The 20,831-nt window shown below is 43.4% G+C and overlaps 1 protein-coding gene across 1 annotated transcript in view; it reads right to left on the bottom strand.

Moving 5' to 3' along the window:
• The window catches only part of UTP25 (UTP25 small subunit processome component), a 186,655-nt gene that overhangs the window by 34,138 nt on the left and 131,686 nt on the right, over positions 1-20,831 (bottom strand). The window contains exon 4 of the mRNA XM_078649718.1: positions 15,023-15,235. Within this exon, the coding sequence (XP_078505844.1) occupies positions 15,023-15,235 (213 nt within the window). The remainder of the gene's footprint in view (positions 1-15,022; positions 15,236-20,831) is intronic.

Here is a 20,831-nt window from a genome sequence, read left to right as displayed (position 1 = left end):
CCAATCTTCACATTTGGTCTGTTGTGGGGTACCATCGTGATCCTCCCTTTCTCCCAAGTTGTCTAGACTCTATTCTCTCTCGGAAACCGCCTGTCAGCTATTTTAGTTTGTAAAGACATCTCGTACACTGGTGATGTCCAGCTGATGGCAGGTTTTGACAATCAAGCTCCTAGATCTGCAGTTAAATTAAAATCATACCCATCTGCTGTACAACAAAGATTGACTCAATTCAATTCCTTTATTCTGTTAAAAAAGCCATAACAATAAAAGGTACATAAGTACGTATGAAACAATACAGTATCAATTAGAAACACCCACTAAACAAATTCACAGGAGATACAAGTAAAGATACAATTGATTCAAATGTATTTGTAGTTCTTCTACCTGGTTTATGAAAGCAGTTGCTAACATACCTCAACCAATGCTAGAGTTCCATCTGTCCAGGGAGGTACAATTCTTCAAAACCAGTCAATATAATTTATATTCCAGTCTAGTCCAGATGGTGAGCCCCCTCATGAGCTGGTGCAAGCCAACAATGTCTAGCAGAGAGTGAAGCCCCAGCTCTTCATGCACTAGATATGAAGGTACACAATGGGGGATGCCTAGCAGTCTTCTACAAAATTTGTTTTAAATTAGCTGGAGATGTGCTCTGCCCACTTGATCTCAGACATCCCCTCCATATGTCACATTTGGCCTGGTTTAATTTCAGAAGCACTCCTGGTGGTTTTTTTCCCCACTGGAGAAGAAAAGCCAAACAGAGTTGCAATGGCCCTTCAAAGTGTTTTCCACTTATTTGGGATGAGTGGAGACCAGGAACACATGGTATCAAAAAGAACTCCTAAATAAGGGAAGGTTGTAACCCTCACCAAGACATCGCTCTTTGCATTAAACTGCCTAGTTGTTGTGGACTTGGGGCCCCTTATCATTACATAAGACTTGCTGCAATTAGTGGATAGATTGAGAGCCTCAATAAAAGCAAGAAAAGAATCTACTAAACGCTGTAACCCCAGCACAGTTCATGAGATCAGCACCTCGTTATCTGCATACAATTAGGTACGTATGGAACGCTTCTCCATGCACTGTAAATCCGCATTGCTCAACAGAAGGGAACTTTCCAGTCGTTAACCTATGAAGTAAAATGAAATGGGGCCAAAATGCAACCCTGACAAACTCCCCTCTTTAACCTGAAATGGCTATGTGCAGGGACCAACACAATCGTAGTGGATCCTAGCAGACATTTTTTAATGCAGGTCCCTAAGGAATAGAGAATTGTGGTCCATACCCATAGATAACAGAATAGCCCACAGCTTGGCCTGATCGACTCAGTTGAAGGCAGATGCACGATCCATTAACGCCAGGTGGAGTGACCCTGATCTTGCATCTACATATTTGCTCACAATAAGATGTCAATTCGAGCACTGATCACTGGTAGTATAAATCCGTACAGGAGATCAGATAAAATATTATTCTCCTCAGCCCAGGTTAAAAACCTGTTCAGTCTCACCCTCCCCACCATCCTTATAACAGATTCTATTAATGAGATAAGGCGACAGCAATGGGGGCTGCTTTACCACCCTTTTTAAAAACGGGAATGATCACTGAGGAGGACCATGATCGCTGGATAACTCAATTTTCTTAAACCGAATGGCAACAAAAATGAAATTCTATATATCAGCAAAACAGAGAAAACATTTGCGATGGTCTCTGGCCTTCTGCCGTCGGTACTGGTACAGCTACCTTAACCACAGTTAAGAACAAATCTCTGGATTTACTTCTGAAACCTCAAAAATCTGCCTTGAATAAGCTGCAAAGAATTAAGATCTTTGATTTTCGAAGTAGCATGCAAGTTAAAGAAATCTAATCTTGTCACTGGAGCTCAAACCTGTTTAAATTGACTGTCAGTGAAACAGAGAATTGTTTTTATGATGGTGTCCTACGCACTAAGTAATCAGCACTACAAAAAGAACAACTGATGGGCAGAATGCTGAATAATGTCAAACATTCACCCAGTACAGAGATCTGGGCCTACATCCATAATGTTTGTGCTTCCCATGCCATTCCAGTTTAAACCCAGCCATAGGCAAACCAGTCTTGACCCTGCTCCCCATGGGAACAGTCCAGTTTGAATTGGCAAGCCAGGTCCTCTCTGGACTGAGGACAAGCATCCTGGAACCGGTTTCGGGGTATCACCCCATCATCAGCCGGGCTAGCTTGACTCCAGTGGCATAGAGAGCACGGGACCCATGTTTGGGCATACCCGTCCCATTCGGGGCAATAAATGAAAAAAGAACAATTGATGAAGAGAATGTTGAAACGATGACAATGTCATACATTCACCCCAGTACAAAGATCTAGACCTAAATCCATTGGTTTTTGCTCCCCATGCCATTCCAGTTTAAACCCATCCATCTTGACCCTGCTGCCCATGGGAAGAGTCCAGCCCGAACTGCCAGGCCAGGTCCTCCCTGGACCAGAAACAAGTATCCTGGGACCGGTTTCGGAGTCTCACCCCGTCATCAGCCAGGCTAGCTTGACACTAGAGGCATGGATAGCACATAACTCACGTTTTGGCATACCCATCCCCCTCTGGGTGACAAATGCAAAAATCACCACTGGCATCAAGATTCAAGCTTATAATCCAGTACAATGTACACAATCTAAATTTCAGTTACTGCTTGCTATTGCTCGTGTTAAGAGAGCCACAGCTTGTGGTCAAGTTGTTTTCTTACTTGGTCCTTAACTTTGGAATTACTTTACGTGTCAAATCTAGTACATCCTGCAGGAAGCTGGCCCTTTATATAGTGAACCAAAGCGAAGTACACTGAGTCAGGCAAACCCCAAAAGAATTACAGCAGCACAAATTACACCCTACATGATCTCTTTTGTGGTAGTGTGGATGAGCAGTTACTCATAGCAAAGGGTAGTGAGTGCTAAGCATTTATTGCAATAACAAATTAAGTAAATGAGACACCCTCAATAACGAAATCCAACACCAATTAATAAGAATAACATACTTACATTTTAATTTAGATACCAAGATAATTCAAATCAGGTATGTACTTTTTGAGATATGAATTTTTACAGTTTTCAAAAGTTGACAGTGCAATTTCTGGATTGGTAATGTTATCCAATGGAAAAAAACATGTGCTGAATTTGAGCACTTAACAGCGACTTACAGGACTCGTCTCCCGGCTTACGGTGAGTAGGGGGTGCAAGGAGCAATGCTACACCAAAAGGTCACCTCGGGAGGCTCTGGGGCATCTGGATGCAGAGCAGTGTCACAGCGTTGGGTGTCTCATTTATTTCAATGGGGAACAGTGCAGTTGTAAACAGGGTGTTCAACCAGTGAGATGCTTGGACACGAGAAGAGACATTTGGTCAACTTCTCCTAGGGCTGTGGGGCTCGGGTACAGTGTTGTCTTTTAGTGTCAGGCTCAGAGCTGGAGTTTCTCGTGGTTTGAAGGGGGCCTGCAGAAAGATGCTTCAGGCAGTGAGTGGAAGTCCAGTCTGGTCAGATGCAATTATGGGTTCCGCTCTTGTGAGTCTTGGCACCCCATTGGCACTATCACCTCCTTTGGACTCAGGTTCTGGGGCGCGGGTGCAGATGTGATTTGAAGCATTGGGCGGCGGCGAACGAAGACTCACTCTATGTCTTTGTTTCTGCTGCAGAGGAACAAATAGAACAGCTGGGCCACTCTTGATGTGGGTCTCACTGTCTGTGAACTCCCTTACCATGCATGTCGGTCTTCCTCGGCGTTGGTGTCAGGACTGGCTATAACAAGCCTTGGCTGCTGCAAGGGGACCAGTACCCCAGGTATTGGTGATGTACAACTCTGGTCCGTCCTGGCGTCCCCACACTTGAAGGGAGGACCCATCTGGACTGTAGGAGCACAGCTAGCTCTTCCTGGGCAGCTGCTGCATCCGTAGTGTTGTGTAGTTCCTATAAATCTATATAGGATCTATGCGTTTAGACAACATAGCCTGTGGGATTAGTGGCCAGACTGATTCCAGACACACCCACCAGGTATGTTCGCCTGTATACCAGCTAGCTCACAGTGCCACTGTAAACCCCTCTGACCAAAGAGAGAATAGTTTTTGGCAATAATCGAACATGACAACTCTGTCCCATCAGGGATCGTGGAAACAGTACAGTACTTTTCGCTCAGTAACGCAAGCTCATTTTGTCTCAGAGAGATACACAGAATAAACAGCGGGGACGTTTTCAATAAGCATTTATTGAACCAGGGTCATTCTAGTGTAAAAAAACAACCATTAGACAGAAACAGATATACATGATTATAAGCACCAAGAGAGTAAAAGGATGGTAGATTTCTACCATAGTGCTAAAACAATGAATACAGGCAGGTATAAAAACACATGACAGTAATAATGCGTACTCCTACGATGCAACCTGAACTAGATGTACCTAAGTGTACCTAGCATGTTTGTAGGTGTAGAGTTAAGAATCCCTCTAGGATAAAGTCTACCCCATTACCTGAAGTGAGACACTTTGGGACCCCCATCTTGGTCTCTAGATGGACAGCCCGCGAGGGATGTCAAACCACAGCGAGCTGGAGTGTCTGCGTGCAAGAACCTCAACGTCTAGCATCAGTGTGTCAACATGGAAGTCCTCCTTCTCCTCTCCTTGCCTCAGCAAAGAAATGGTGTTTATATACCATTATTTTCACCTGCCAGAAGGGAGCGGATTTCGATGGAGAGAGTATCCAGGGTTGCCTTGGCGCTGTTTTTAATTGGTTTCATCTCAACAGCCTTAAGTGCAACTCGGATAAATCAGAGGTACTCTTTTTTGGCTGTAAAACGGATCCAGACTGGCAAAAATGGTGGCCTGCGAATATGTTCCCTCCTGCAGCCTCCTCCCGGATAGCCAAGAACCTGGGAATTAAGATAGATGACGGTCTAACTCTGCGTTCCCAGATTCTAGGGCTCGCTGGCACATGCTTCGGGCTTCTTCGGATGCTCCGTAAGTTCCTTCCTATACTATCGGAGGAGCATAGGAAAATAACGGTCCAGGCCATAATTGGTTCGAGAATGGATTACTCAAACATTCTCTATCTTGGCCTGCCAGAGTATCTGCTTCAAAAGCTGCAGGTTGTCCAGAACTCGGCTGCACGGGCCATTTATGGATTATCTGGCCGTGCCAGGGTCTCTGGACTACTGCAGTCACTCCATTGGCTCCCGATCCGGAAGCGGATAATTTTCAAGGCTTTGACCTTAGCTCACAAGGCTCTACATGCTTCTGGAGCTAAATATCTTCAGAGAAGGCTAGCCTTTTATCATCCTGCAAGGTCTCTGAGGTCCGGATCTCTGTGTCTTGCTGTGGTCCCTCGTATAAAAAGGGCACGCATTGGAGGTCGGTCTTTTAGTCTGCTGGCTCCGCAGCTGTGGAACACCTTGCCAGTGGCACTGCGCAGTACCTCCAATTTGTTGGCGTTTAGGAAGGGCCTTAAAACTTGGCTCTTTACCCTGTAGGTAGCAGTTTTCTTTTTTAGTTAGGTTTCCTGTCTATCCCTTCTGTTTGGTTTTTGCTTGTTGTGTTGTGATTTAGAGTTACAATAAAGCGCCGGGACACTCTTTGAGTAGCCGTGCGCTATACAAGATTCAAATAACATAACATAACATAACATAACATACCCAAAGTGGTACCCACAGGCAATTTACCTTGCTGTGTCATGTCGGACTGGGATAACGGAAGGAATGACCCTTATACATAGTTATTAGTCCTGCTGAGATTCCAAGTATCATCATGCATAATGAATGAGGCTAGTTTTCGGAGAAACCCCCACTTCATTTAAGCAGTACCATAACTAGGTAAAAAGTCAGTACCAAGAAGCGTTATGTAGTGGAATGGCAGGGGAAATATAGGTGACGGATTTGGTTACTAACTGAACCTATATCAAGACACCTGTATGAAACATAACAGTAGTCCCCGTAGGCGGGAGGTCGGTGTATCAGGCATTGTAGCTCCTCTATTCCAAAGGAGTTTCTTTCGCGATTGGCAAAGCACTGGAAGCTGCCCAGATTACTTGGGGTCTGCACAGCCGCAGGACGAGCCAGTTGCTCCAAGAGGGATGGGTGCAGCAAGCAGGCTGGAAGGGTTGGCGCCAAGTCAGTCGTGCTCCTCGGTTGTCTGGTTGGCATTTTTCTTCTTTATCCACTTCTTTTTGTCCGTCAAAATCTGAAGTCTTGGTATCAGGGGGTCTCGTAAATACTCAATACTCAATATAGGGGCATTAAGGGAAGTGAGGTGTAGTAGCAAATGAGCTAGTTAACCCTGGGTTCACTACACCCCCTAGATGACCACTTCATTTAGAGAATGGGCGTCACCATGTCCCAGAATTCCTAATTTCACCACACACAAGATGGTGGAATTATTAAATTCACTTCAAAACTGGTCACCCTAGAGGTGTGTCCAGCCTGGCAGTTTAACACGCCTCTTGCATAGCTAATTTTCCAGCCTGTCCTGGTGGGAGCAGGAGGTAGCATTTCCTGTATCTGGGAAACCTTGGGTAGCATATCAAAAGCAGCTGAGTCCTTTGAAGGCGCCTGCCTTGATATGCTGATTTACCAGCATTCCTGGAGGAGGAGGTGATAACACCTCTCTCCAGAGAAAGCATTGTTCCTGACCTCCTGAGAGCGAGGGCTCTCACACATGGGGGTCAGAAACGTGGCTGTGGTTGCAGGCTGGACAGGCCCAGTCAGCCTCAACTCTAGAGGGCTAGTAGATATCAAGGGGTCCATCGAAGGTACCCCTCTGGATGCATGTATTAATAAATCCATTAAGTGTGGGTTTATTAATATGAGGTATCCAACACCACAGGTTTCAGTGAAGCCATTATGTAGCTGGGAAACTCATTTTGACCAGTGCCCAGTACATACTGTATGATGGCTCCCCTGTGCACTAGTACGGTCAGTAACTGAATTGGCCAGCACATGGGTACCTGCTCATCTGCTCATACAGAGATATCCTCACATGTAATATAGTGTACCCTGCCTTGGAGCTGTAAGGCCAGTTGTAGGGGTGACTTACGAATATTACATGTAGTTTTAGGGGACAAGCACGCAAGTGTGTACCAAGTCGTGTTTTCACTTTTTGGAGCACCTTGTCATGCAGACTACAGTGGTAGTCTTTATAGGTTTGGTGCTGGATCCCTTAGAGTGGCACAAGATACGCTGCAGCTCTTGGGGACCCTCTTTAGTACCTATGCCATCGGTACCAGAGGTACCACTTACTAGGGACTAACGGATGTGATAAAGGCCTGGTCACTTGGTGATGAAGTGACCAGCTAACTTGTTTAGGGGAAGAACACTGGCACTGGGGTCCTGGTTAGCAGGAACCCAGTGCACTCCAGTCAATGTTGATTAAATACCAGAGAAAAAGTGTGGGGGGACTACTGCAACAAAAAACTATTTTCTACACATCCTACTTTTCTTTTAGAAAGGTTTTGAACCCCTTTCTATTCTGCTCATTGCACAGTGGTTCCTTTGCTTAAATACCACTAAGCGTTGCTGTTCATAGCGCAAAGATGACTAAGTCAGTGAATGTTGCGCTTAACAAATACACCCCATTCCATTAAATTCCAACTAAGGGAGCACTTGTGCTAGAACGTCTTCCACCCGTTATGATTTTAGCTGGTTTTCCATTTGTGTTCATGTGTAATTGTACAACACAGTAATGCTCGAGTGAGTGACACTTTTGGGCCTGTCAATATTTCCCTGAGGGTGGGGAGCAGCAGTAGATCGGTAGGGTCTCCCACACTTACGTCACATTGTGGTATCTGGCCTCTCTTTCCAGGTGTGTGTCTTGGCTGCTTCTTCATGCTTAAGCAACCCATGACCTTCGTTGGGGCAGATCTGTGTTGTAAGAGACTCAATACGATAAAACCACCGTTTTGTGAAACCAGTCTATCCACATTCACAAAATTGATTGGAATTTTAGATTCACACTGTCTCATTCTTTAGAATCTATTTTGTGTTTTTGCTGTTGCTATAATACCTCAGAAAATCTGCATCAATAGATTTTATAGAATATAGTTTAGTGCTTCTAAAAATAAATGCAAACGAAATGGCATCGCGATACTTTTTAATTAGAACAGAAAAGCTGATGCTTTTAGCTGCCATCTGTTACAGGTTAATAGACTTGCCTGGTATATACCATATGGCTGCTGCCAGGCGCAGAATTGTACAGAACTACCATAAGGTAAAATTACATTTTCATGGAGGATATTTTGCTCATTTATACACTGAATATCAAGTAGCATTCCAATACATGAAAATTGTACTTTAACCACATCCCGGCTTCCTCGTACCAGCAGAGCAGGTCCTTGTGCCAGCTCTCCTTGTGACAGTTCTCCTGACCAGCTTGCTCGCAGTCCGCTACCCTCTGTTGCCTGTCTACCTGCTGCCCTCTGTTTGTGTCTCATCTGCTCATTTCGTGCTCAATTTTGCCTTTTCTGCTTGTTTTGTCTCCCCTCTGTTTTGCCTTTTCCTGCTTGTTTTCTGCCCTTTGCTTTGCCTTTTCTGCTCGCTCATTTTTCTGCCCTCAAGACCTGGCTTTTCGATGGTGACACTGCTGCGCTCTAGAAATGCGGATTGATGATGTATATATGTATACATATGTCAGAAAAAGATGTACCAAAGTCACTACAGCTCTTTTAATACACTATTATCTGTAACCTGGCATCGCTGGTGTGGTTTTCTCCCCAACGTTTGGCCTTCAGGCCCCCTGAATTTGCTGAGTTCGTTTTTGCTGGCCTAAGGACTCTGCACACTTTACCACGGCTAACAAGTGCTAAAGTGCTTGTGCTCTCCCTAAAGCATGTTAGATTGGTTTGTGCCCAATTGGTGATTTAATTTACTTGCAAGTCCCTAGTAAAGTAGCCCTGCCTGGGCCCAAGGCCTGTAAATCAAATACTACTAGGTGGCCTGCAGCATGTGTGGTGCCACCAACTTAAGTAACACTTTAGACAGGTCTGAGGCCTGCCACTGCAGCCTGTGAATGCAGTTTTAAATTGCCATGTCAAACTGGCAAAGTAAACCTTTTACCAGGCCCAAACCTTCCTTTTTAATACATATAAGTCACTCCTCGGCGAGGCCCTTGATAGCCCAGGGTGCAATGTATTTAAAAAGTAGGACATGCATGTTTAAGTTTTACATGCCCTGGTAGGAAAAACACCAGAAATTCGTTTTTCAGTGCAATTTCTAAATGTGAATAGGTACCAGTTCATGTTTGGTGTCTCTGGAATTGGAATTTAAAATCCTAACTTATGGTGAAGTCCAATTTTAAATTACAATTTTGAAAATACCACTTTTAGGAAGTTGTCATTTGTTTTGCCTTAGCCATTTCGTGACTGTAGCCTGTATCTGTGTCACATGACTGGGAGTGGGTGAGGGTTGGGGTTTGTGTATTCCTCATCGACAGCTAGCCAAACACAATTGGGAGCTTAGGTGTGACTAGATGGGCCATAACTGGCAGTATGGGGGGAGCTGGGCTCAGCTCCACTTACACCACACTAAGGGCTCCAGACTTGCAGTTAGTCTGGAGCCAGAGCCAGGTCACCTACACACTTCAAAGGCATGCCCCTAAAAGCTTCTCCCCACTTCAAAGGCATAACTGGGTATAAATATGGATACTCCACTGAAAGAACTGTCACTCTGCTGGACTGCTGCTCTGAAGGACTGTTGTCCTGCTGCTTCCCTCTTGCCTGGGTGAAAAGGATTAGAGCTGTATCTATTGAACCCAGAAAGACTTCAATGGCTAGTTGACTGGCCTCATGATCTGAAGCCTCAGGGTCATAATAGGCTTCCTACAGCCTTGCACCTGCACATGGACTCTGCCATCTGTGAGTCTACCCTGCCAAGTGGTGCCACTCAAGTCCCATACCCTTGTAAGTGGGCTTGAGGTGATCTGCTAGCCTGTTCATCCAGCGGAACAGACGCATTTAATTTACTGTGCAGTGCAACCCTGAGGAGAACAGACACATCCCCGCTGCTGCATGGATTGGACCCGTCGCAAAGACCCGCATTGCCATACAGCCTGCAAAGCCTTCGGAAGCACCACTACGCAATGCATCCTTGGCGCAGGCCCTCACATCCTTAGTCAATGGCAGCTTCAATTACGATGCCAGACTCCGCATTGCAGCACCTTTGAACCGACACATCGCCTGACTGTGCACCGCACCCTCAATGCCAGACTTTGCATCGTAAGCCCTGTCCGTGGGATCCTCAACAACGATGCAGCCTCTCACACTGCATCCTTGCCACCTATCAGAACAAACGCTTCACTTCTGCTGAACAGTGCATCTTCAACACGTTCCTCACAATACGCCGCAAACCGGGATTTAAGGTACTCTGTTGAGTGGGCCTAAGTGGGCCCCTGTAGTCAGCCGACGCTTGGCCTGAACTTGTGACTTTGTGCTGGTCTGGAGCAACCAGATATCCACAGTTGGCACTTTGTGTTTTTTGGTGTTATTTTTACTTAAACCTTTAAAATTGGATTTCTCCAGTCCTACTGATTGGATTTTTGTTGTTTTGGTCTTGTTTTATTTAATCAAAAAAGTTCTACTTTTCTGGCTTGGTGTGGGATCCAGAGGGATGAGCACAGATTAATTTATAGTTGGCTTGTGGCTAACCCTGACCAGGAATGTGGTTGCTGCTTAACCAGGTCTCGTACCACAGCCAACCAATAACTCAATTTCTCACACCCACTGTGTAAGGTACTGATATTTTTCTCATACAGAAACCAGAAACGATATGGAGCAATGCTCCTCCTATAGACCAAAAAACTTTCTTAAGGTCAATTTAAAACTATTCACAAAAGCGGTGATAAATAGATTGGCATTCATTCTACTATTACTAATTGATCCAACCAAGTGAGGTTTATAAAAGATAGGCAAGGCAGCGATAATGTTAGAAGATTTGCCTATTCAGTTGAAAAGTTGAATCACAAAAACATGCCAGCGCTCCTTCTGAGCCTGAATGCTGAACAAGGAATTTGACATTGTCAGTGGATACTATCTAGCAATGCTTCTAACCCACATTAACTTTGCCCCTAGAATGCTATGGTGGATCTTTACCAGCTATGAAAATCCTGGGGCTAGAGTTAGAGTAAATAGCATGCCCCCCCCCCTCCCCACCCTCCCACGACTTTTCTTCTTCTAACAGCTACGACACAGGGATTTCCACTTCCACGCTCGCCACTTTTATTCAATCTAGCAGTAAAACCACTGGCAGTCACCACAAGGCAAGAGAAAAGTGTCTGGTGCATAGACTTGGAAGGCAGGAGTACTGAATGTGCTTGTTTGCAGACGGTTTGCCCCTGACACTGTCTGAGCTATATCTGCTACCCTGGCTAACTGTGAGGTGGTCTCTGGCTTCAAGATCAACAAAGGGAAATCCGAATTACTAAATTTGACCCTATCGAAGGCAAACCAGGAACAAATTAAGTACTTTAGCTAAAACATCACCAAGTCAGTCGACTCCTAGTGCCAGGTGACTGGGGCTAAAAAAGCAAATCAAAAGCAACCTGATAAGCAGTCGTCCCTCTATATTTCCTGGTTGGGCCGGATCCAGATCTTTGAAATGAACATTCTACTGTGCCTGTTGTGTCCCTTCCAAAGCCAATCTCTGAAGAACAGAATAAGACACTATAAGGGGATGTAATGCAGTTTGGAGGGGAGGTGGGAGAGCCGGGGTAACCTGGAGAATCCTCTGGGACCTCTGAAATAAAGGCAGCCCACCGTAAAACCATAGAGGAATGGATCACTGTTGAATCTGAGAAAAATGGCTGTTCACAGATACAACAGTGGTGGGCAGGCCCCTGTCGAACCACCCATGGATGGCAAAACACTTACAGCCCGCCAATACATTTCTTTCCACTCCAGTCAGGGCGGTTATTGGGATATGAGATAATCTCTCTGGTAATGGAAAGATTAGGACCTTCCCGTCTCCCAGTACCCCCATATACTTGAACATCAACTTTTCTCCAGCTGTGATGGGGGAGCAGTCTCAACACTGGAGATGGTAGGAAGGAATTCCAGAAAGGCACATAATGCAATATAAACAAATGAACAAAAATAGCTTTTAAGTGCTAGTACCTCAGCCAATGAAAACCAGGTATGTAAGTGAAAGAAGAACATAGCGAAGAGAATTGGTGAAGTTCTGATTATAGAACCAGGTTTTGAGGTTTTTCAGAAAGAACGGATGGTTTGATGTGAACCGAAGTTTCAGGGGGAATTTGTTCCATAATTTGGCTCTTGCAACTGCCATGGAGCAACCTTCTCTCCCAGTTTGCCATTAAGTGGAAAGGAGTATGAAAAAAGAATTAGAAGATCTCACGGATCTTGCCAGTGAGTAAAACAAACAGTTTCTGTAAACTACAAGGAACCAAATTGTTGACAGCTCTGTGGTTGTGTATCAAGATTTTAAACTGAATCCTATTTTCTATGGGCAGCTAGTGGATGTCTCTTAACTTAGAAGATATAGAGCAATGTCTAGGGAGAATTAATAATAGTTTGACCACCGAGTTCTGAACCAGCTGAATTTCTGATAAGCTTGTTAAAGCAAATTAGAGTAACCCAATCTGGAGGTTCAACGAGCATGAATCACAGTTATTTTACTACCCTTAACAGCAAAAATAACCTAAGATAAAACAGATAGATGGTACTGCAAGAATATGGTGTTTAAAAGAGCGTAAGGAGTCAAATTTAACACCAAGGTTTTGACCACTTCTACTTGTGAAGGTGGTGGTCTGATTTCATATCAGAATATCAGCAGCTCTATATTATATTAATTGAGTTTTAAATGATCCTCATTCATCCAGGCAGGATGCTACAAATTCCAAGCACTTGCTAAACCTTTGTTGGCTAGAGTAATTCTCATTGGCCAGTGAAAAAATGAATTGTGTGTCACTGGTGAACGCCAACACTTCAAAGCCAAAATCACGAATCAGGGATGCCAGAAGGGTCATATAAATGTTAAAGATTGTAGGGCTCAAAGATTACCCCCTGCGGCACTGTGCAGCCCAGTGGGACTGGGACTGACACGTAAGGGGGGAGTCTGACTGCTTGATGCCTTTCTGTGAAGAAGTTAGAGATCAAGGCGAGTGTGGGGCCTTCAACACCAATCTCAGCTAATCAATGGATGAGCCTGGGATGAGATATGGTGTTTAAGGCTGCCAACAGATCAAGAAGAATGATGACAGCAGTACCTCCACTACCCAAAAGGTGGTTACAGTGTTCTGACACTGAAGAGAATGGGTTCCGTACTATGGGCATCACAGCAGCCATTAAACAAGCCATCACCAGAGATCATACACAACTGGAGGAATTTATTTGGCCACACTTAGGCACACAAAGAATGATATCAGGCTTATACACGTTTTTGCAGGAAGCCTCAGATGGGGCCATGAGGAAATATCAGCAAAGATGAGCAAGATACCTTAATAGGAAGATCTCAGAAGAGTGTAATCAGGGGATGGCTATTGATCCACCCTCAAAGGAAGACAGCCTACAGGTATTTAACCACGCCCTCCTAGCACCTAGTGGGGATGTACACTGATGCATCAGACAAATGCTGGTGATGACTGACAGAGACATATGGTGGAATTGCCAGGCATAACCCCCTTCTGGAAGGAAATTTTAAATCACATTAAATGATTTCTGGGAGGCGATATGCCATCTGACCCAGAAGTGACACATTACTACGGCTCCGGGTGGACCTCCTTGAGATCAATAACAAAGATGAAATAGTTTTGATATGGCATATGATGAGAGCAGCCTGATCACTGATAACTACTCATTGAAAAAAAGTCACTCCACAAACTTGGTCCAGTAGGATGGTAGACTTTGGTAACTCTTAATTTTGAAAATTTGACACGATCTCAATCACATGGAATGCAAATTCAGGAGAGTTATCTCCACTCCTACAGTACCTGGCTAGGCTAGGCCAGGCCTCTGAGACTATGAGCCACAGAAGCGGAGGACCTTATAGTTAGTTGTTCACGTGATGGAAATACTTTGTGTTTGAGGCAAGGAGGAGGAAATATGACCAACAATATGTTCAGTAGCTATGTCATATGTTGCAGAGAAGTGGACCTTATTGAAGATTTAGTGGGCATTGCAGAGGTCTTAAGGAGTGCGGAGGCAACTGGGTAAGTGGGAGAAAAAATAAAAAGTGGGAGTAACGTTTTCGCTTCTTTGTTATTTTAATACCTAAAAGGTAGATAGATTGGTGAAAAAAATCATTATTACTCCACAAACTGTACCCTAATGTTATCACACAGTTTTGGAAGAGAAGATAAGGAAGCAGAAAGTATGTATTAACTGTGGCAACATGGCAGTAAAGGTGGTCTGTTTGAAATTGTTATTTCCTAACTTCACAAATGCCCACCACTCCAATTAACAACTTTCATTTCCATCTACAAATCCACCATTAATCCACCTTGGGTTCCGGGGTAACAGGCGACTCAGCGAAAAGCACTTTGACGCCTCGTCTGGGGTAGTAAACTCTAAATAAATACAGTCACAAATCCAAATGTGGCTCATTTCCAACAAAGACATTTGTATGAAGGGAACCTTATTTTGGAGAGTTCCAATAGTGATGTGATCAAAGCAAGGAGCAAGAGCCGATTGGAAGCATATTCTGATCAAGGTTAGTAGTGATAAATGAGTTCACCGGTTTGTTGTAAGTGGTTTGTGGTACTCTGTGCAACAGGTGCCGCCATGGGTACTGCCCAAGTAATTCATGTAAACTGTTTAGAATAGCTGCTTATTTACTCCATAGAAGGTGAATAGCATTAGTAAGAAGGTAACTGTTTTCTTTATTTTGATTGTTTCTTTTACCCCAACATCTTGCCCAATACATTTTCCAAACCTAAGTGTCTAAAAAGGACAACGATGTAAAAATGAATATGAATATAGGCAGGTTCTCTTAAATGGATATCTTAATATTAAAATGCGCATTTAGGAAAAGATCTACAAATAGATTTTTTATAAAAACTGTTTACCTTTTGTGTCATTTACAGAGGAGATATTTTTGTCATCTTGCTCCTGGTCTTTTCCATCCTCCTCAATTATGTTTGACTCCAGACTAAACTTGGACTCGTATTTCACATCAGTAAACTGTTCTGTAAGTTCCTCATGTTTTAGGTCTTCAGTGAAATCAGCTTCATCTTCTTCTTCCTGGGAAAAGGTTGGATTTGCCTTTCCACAATCCTGAGCTATAAAATGAAACATAAGTTAAAATCCTAGAAGCCAAAGTTGCAGAAGAGTACCCAAAACCAAACACTGATTTGAAAAACATTTACAAAAGAAGTGTATATGCAGTTAACAGATCCAATTGTTCATTTCTTTTGTTGAGCAATTAATTATTTGATACTGCTGAAAACACCAGAAGCCTACATAGTGACATTATAATTAGGCTACAGTAACAGGACCTTAACATACAGTCTGCAAGAAATAAATAAACCAACTTAACCTTTGTAGGCTGGACCAACGCAAATGAGTCTAATAAATAAGTTATACATGTGTTGGGCCACTATACAAATACTGCTGCCACCACTATTTTCATGTATCCTCCCCCTAAGACACGACAGCTCTCGCCCCATAACCATCTCACATATAATACACGCTGTCAGATCATCACTCCATTCTCAATGTGGTATTTTCTGAGCAACAACTGGAAGGAAAGTAGGTCTTACCTCACCAGTCTCAATTCAGCACAGTAGTGATCCTGAGAGGAGCTTGAAGTCCCTTACTAATGTGCTACTGATGCAGATGTAACTCATTGAAAAGCAGGAAAATATTTATAACCACGACAGAGTGAGGAAAACCCAACCAGTATAGCCAAACTAGTGTCATCTGAAGTTCCTTACGGTTGTGTTAGGTTGCTTTTTCTATTAAGTAACACCATCATCACAAAATGACCTATCAGCATTATACCTTATGCACTAGGCATATTGTGCCAGAAATGTACTAACTTGTGGGGAAAACATGTTGTGCATTCTTTGTGAAATATATTCATTGATCATTCCCACGTGAATATACAGATTGCTCCAAAGCCTCAGCACCATACTGACAACTCTCATAGAGAAAAGGGAGACCTCAGACACAATAGGCGTAGTGTACTATGCTGCATGCCTTAAAATTGATCTGTTACACAAAAAAGCCAGTGCGGCTTATGGAATTCAGGTGTAGCATAAAAATACCTGTTTAAGGTACAAACAATAGATCAACTTGTTTGGAAAGCATTCTTTTGCAAAAAGAATTACAAAATAACAAACGGTAGATGGTGTACATACAATGGGGGAACCAAAAACATCGAAAAATCCCAACAACAGAGGCGGCAGGTACAGTACTAAATTCAAATTCAGCAGTAATAGCAGCTGCATCTCTACAGGGAGAGGAGAACGTGGACAATAACTCCAAAGGTTGGGGACCTCTTCCTCCTTCTCCTTCCCATTTTTGGTTTGCCTCGCCACTTACCCTTCGCTGGGCTAAAAATGAAAACATTCATTAACTTTCGTGTGTCTATACTGAGTTGAAAAGGAAAGCCGATTGAGATACTTATATGTTGCAAAATACGTACTGGTAGGAATGTAGCAAACTTGTGGAAATTTAGCAACCAAGATGAATATCTTAAAAAATAAGGAACCCATGAGTTTTGACAAAGGTAAAAATAGCCCTAAATAATTTTTTAATGCATACTAGAACTTTGATGCAGTTTACATCCCTTAGATAAAAGGTTGTAATACCTATGTTGACAAAAGATCCTGAAGCTTTAGATATGGAAGAATTTGAGAAACATCATTTAAAATTTTTAATATTAAATTGGAAAAAGTGAAGGTGAAATTAAAGTGCAAAACAAAGTGGACTTAATAGGTTGCAGGCCTGAAACTATAAGATCTCTGGAAACTTGAATATTTCTACCTGAAACCGTAATGTAGGCATAATGTACAATAGGAACAAACTGTCGCCATATGAAGTCAATGTGGTCTCTGCATTGTGACTGGTTTGTTCCGTTCTTGTCTCAGATAATTGGCCTAGCCACGCAAATGAGGCCTTGTTTTTAATAAGAGAAGTGTGGGATAGCTGACTGGAAGGAATTTTGTGAATCCCCACAGATTCCAAAACCTTCCCTCACAGAAATGCATGATTTTAGCCAACGTTTGTAGGGCACGTTGGGTAAGAAAACGTAGCACGATCTACACCCTGGATACGCATAGGTCTCTAGCCTTTCAACATTCCCACGGTTCAAAGGGTTGCCTGGTTGCAGAGTTACCCAGAGACTGAACAGTGCGGCCATTCACCATGAACACAAAGAGGAAATTGTGATTTACCACTTCTCTGTCGGCCCATATGTCAAAACTATGCCCAAAAGAATCCAAATCTCCTCCTATTTGCAGCTCGTTTGCAAATCTCTCCTCCCCAAACTGCCCCCCAGGGGTGCAGAAAGACTATTCGGCCTATTATAAGGTGGTGGCATGGCCTGATGCCTTGATAGGCCACCCCACCTTTAAAAAAGAAATATATATATATATGCCCGGTATCAAGTGAGCTTTCTGCACTCCTCTATTGAGGGTAAACCCCTCAGCAGCATCCCTGAGCAGACAGAAAGACTGCTGGAGCTAATGCAGAGTAGGGGCACAGTGTTCTGCACCCTTGCTAGGTAGGTTGGGAGGTAAACCTCCTACTATCTCTAAACACCTCACCCCTCTGTCCTCCATCTCCAGCCACAAACCAGGGTAGGCAGAAAGACTGCTGAGCCCATTCTAGGGCGGGGGCATGATATGACACATGGCAGGCTAACCGGATCCCATTTTGTTTACCATTTTTTCCTCAACGCCAATGAGCTTTCTGACTCCCTCAGAATGGGGATTCAGTAGGTGGTAGAAATACTATTGGGACGGTTATGGGGTGGGGGGATGTCCCAATGTCTGGATGAATCTCCCTTACTCCTTTTTTTGATAAATTTCCCTGGTGTCTAGTAACTTTTTGCCACCCTGAGGACAGATTGGGGGTACCTCTCCCCCAAGCACTCTCCGAAAGACTACCTTTTTCAATTTACGAGAGTTAGCACTGGCTCATGTCCAAGGTAAAATCTCCACCCAACAACAAATTCCCTGGAGAGTGAGGAGATCTGCTTCAAAATATACCTCCTCTGAATGTATTTCGCCAAGACCACAAAAATATAGTGTACCAATGTATGCAAATAATCATTCATCTGGCACATAAGCAAAAGTATCTTCTAAGGAGGGAGAACACTCACTCACCAGCAGTGGAATCCTTCATAACAGGGTTCCCTCCTACACCCAGGACAAGTTATTTTACCCAAGTGGGTTCTACACTGTAGGGAGCTTAATAATGGAAGAAAAAAAGGTTTTATACTTATGCGGTATTCCCACAGACTATAAAATTAAAGTTATCTAATGGTACACCTAACATACCATGCTTAAGCTGGTTCAAAATACTTTTATGGTTTGGGGTTAATTTACATACTTTTAAATCAAAACATTTAAAGGTGGGTAGGGAACTCGTTTCATGTGGTTATATCATACATATTCTAAGTTACCCAGAAAGGGGTTCTATTCTGTCCAGATAGGTCATTCTACTTATCAGGTAAGCCAAATTCTCTATATAGAAGTGAATGTCCTTATTATCATATAAGACCAGCCATCCCCATTTATGGTCATTCTACAGTTCAGTTGCACACCATTAGGCAGTCAATATGTTTGATTTGTTGTATTTGGCGGGAAGGCTCAACACTCTCTCCTGCCACAACCTAGGAACTGTGTCATTCCTCTCGCATTGGATCGCTGCCATCTTTTTATCTCCAAAAGTCGACCACTTATATAACTTCAATTTCAAGCAGCACTCCTTTTGTACCAGAGACAATTGTCACTAGAGGTGTGCCCAGTTATTTGGCCATGGCCAACATTACATTCGAGTGACGTATGGTACAGATGGGAGGTTCAGATTCCTGTAGACCCCCCAGGTCCATTTTATAGGGTTTGCAAGTGTTTCATTGCATGTTCCCTAATAGGCGCGTACCTGAGTGGCTGCACAGCTCCGCTTACACGCCCAGAAGCATACACACACTTAATTAAGTCTGTGCAAAACGGCAGCATGAATGAATGGACATATGAATTGCTTACTCTGCTATGATCTGATTCAATTAAAAGGGGGCCGTTTTTGAAGTGGCTCAAACATACAATGTCCACATGCTTATATGTGTGTGTAGGTGTATCAGGTACACCTAATAAATGCATTCTTAGGCTAGTGATAGTTGATTAATGCAGTGTTGGGTTTTCAAATTAAATGGACTTTTAAGTAGAACATGAATATATTACAAATGGAGAAAAACAATATAAAAAAGAAAAAGAAAGTTCTTACATTAATAGCCAAGTATAATACACAAAACGATTAAATAAGAAAACTACAATCGAAACACTAGAATAAAATGTTTTAACACTAGAGAAGGATTTATTTATCAGACCCTGAGTCTCTAACATGTATGCGTTGGCAAGAAATAAATAAGAAGGAGTATACCAGACCATGGAGGTCATATTTAACGAAAAGTTTGAATACTTTTAAGCTGCTACGTTTTGACAATATGATTAGAAATAAAACCATTTTAAAACAGATTTTAAATCAATCAACTAAATTGGTATCATTAATATTAGATCAGGAGCAGACTGTTAAAAATAAAAAGCATGTGTGGTCGGTTTTTTATTCGAACCCCAATTCTATCTAACTTCTTGCTTGAAACCGGCGGTAAGGGATATATTGCTTTAGCTTAGGTTTGGCCAGTACCCAACAAAAGATGGCACACCTAGATGGGTACCAGTTTGGCAATCACAAAAAAGTGAAGATTATTTGGTTATATTAATGAAACTATATTGCACATTGTATGTATTTGCCCCAAATTGTGCCAAGAAAGATTAACACTTTTAAAACCAATATTCAACTAACAAGAGGTGAGAACGTGTCGCCAAGTGATAATACTGTGCCTTCAAGGGCGTACCATCAATTTAAAAGTTAACTTTGTCAAATGTTTCCTTATAGTTGAAAGAAAACTGGCTCAGGACGATGTTGTCGTCATATAATAAGAATAGAAAGCGGCTATGATTCCAACTATATTGTTTTCCTCTATACTGGCAATGTAACTTGATACATTTTATAAAGTACCTAAGGTTCGGGGTAATTTTAAGAACCATGGATGCCCTTTATATTTTAAGCATTAAGATCATGACTGAACCACATATGTGTTACTGTATGCTTTGCTTCTTTTAAGGGGCTGATATTGTAATGATTTTAATTAATCGGACAATAAAGAAAATATTATTATTATTAGATATAGGATTTATGGGGGCGTGGCTAAGCTCGCGATGCAGCAAGACGTGCGAGGGTAGAGCTCCGGCGTGAGCTCCCCTCCCCGGGGCAATTATCCTGCTTTTGCCCCTTTCAGCCGAATGCGGCGCTGCTGGGACCCGCCGAACCGCAGCGGGAAATCTGGCCGGACACGAGCCGGGAGCCTGCAAGCCGAGCCGGCGGGGCGCCCCTACGAGAGGCCGTGGCTTGCACCGGAAGTGCAGGCCCTGTGGAGGAAGACATCGGAAAGCAGACACGGCGCCCCCTGGACTCGGCACCGGTCCCGAGCGGGGGACCCGCGGGCGGGGGTGCGTGCCGGTCGGGGAGGAACATGCCTGCTGGCAGGAGGAAGCCCCGGGCGCTGGCCCTGCGCGCCGCACCTTGGCCTGTTAGACGCACGGCTGTGGGGACATCTACTACTCGAGAGCCTGGTGCGCGACACTTGGG

Source organism: Lissotriton helveticus, chromosome 6 (genome assembly GCF_964261635.1).
Source record: "Lissotriton helveticus chromosome 6, aLisHel1.1, whole genome shotgun sequence".
Lineage (NCBI taxonomy): Eukaryota > Metazoa > Chordata > Amphibia > Caudata > Salamandridae > Lissotriton > Lissotriton helveticus.
Note: the sequence above shows the minus strand (reverse complement) of the source record. Positions and strands in the feature narration are given on the sequence as shown.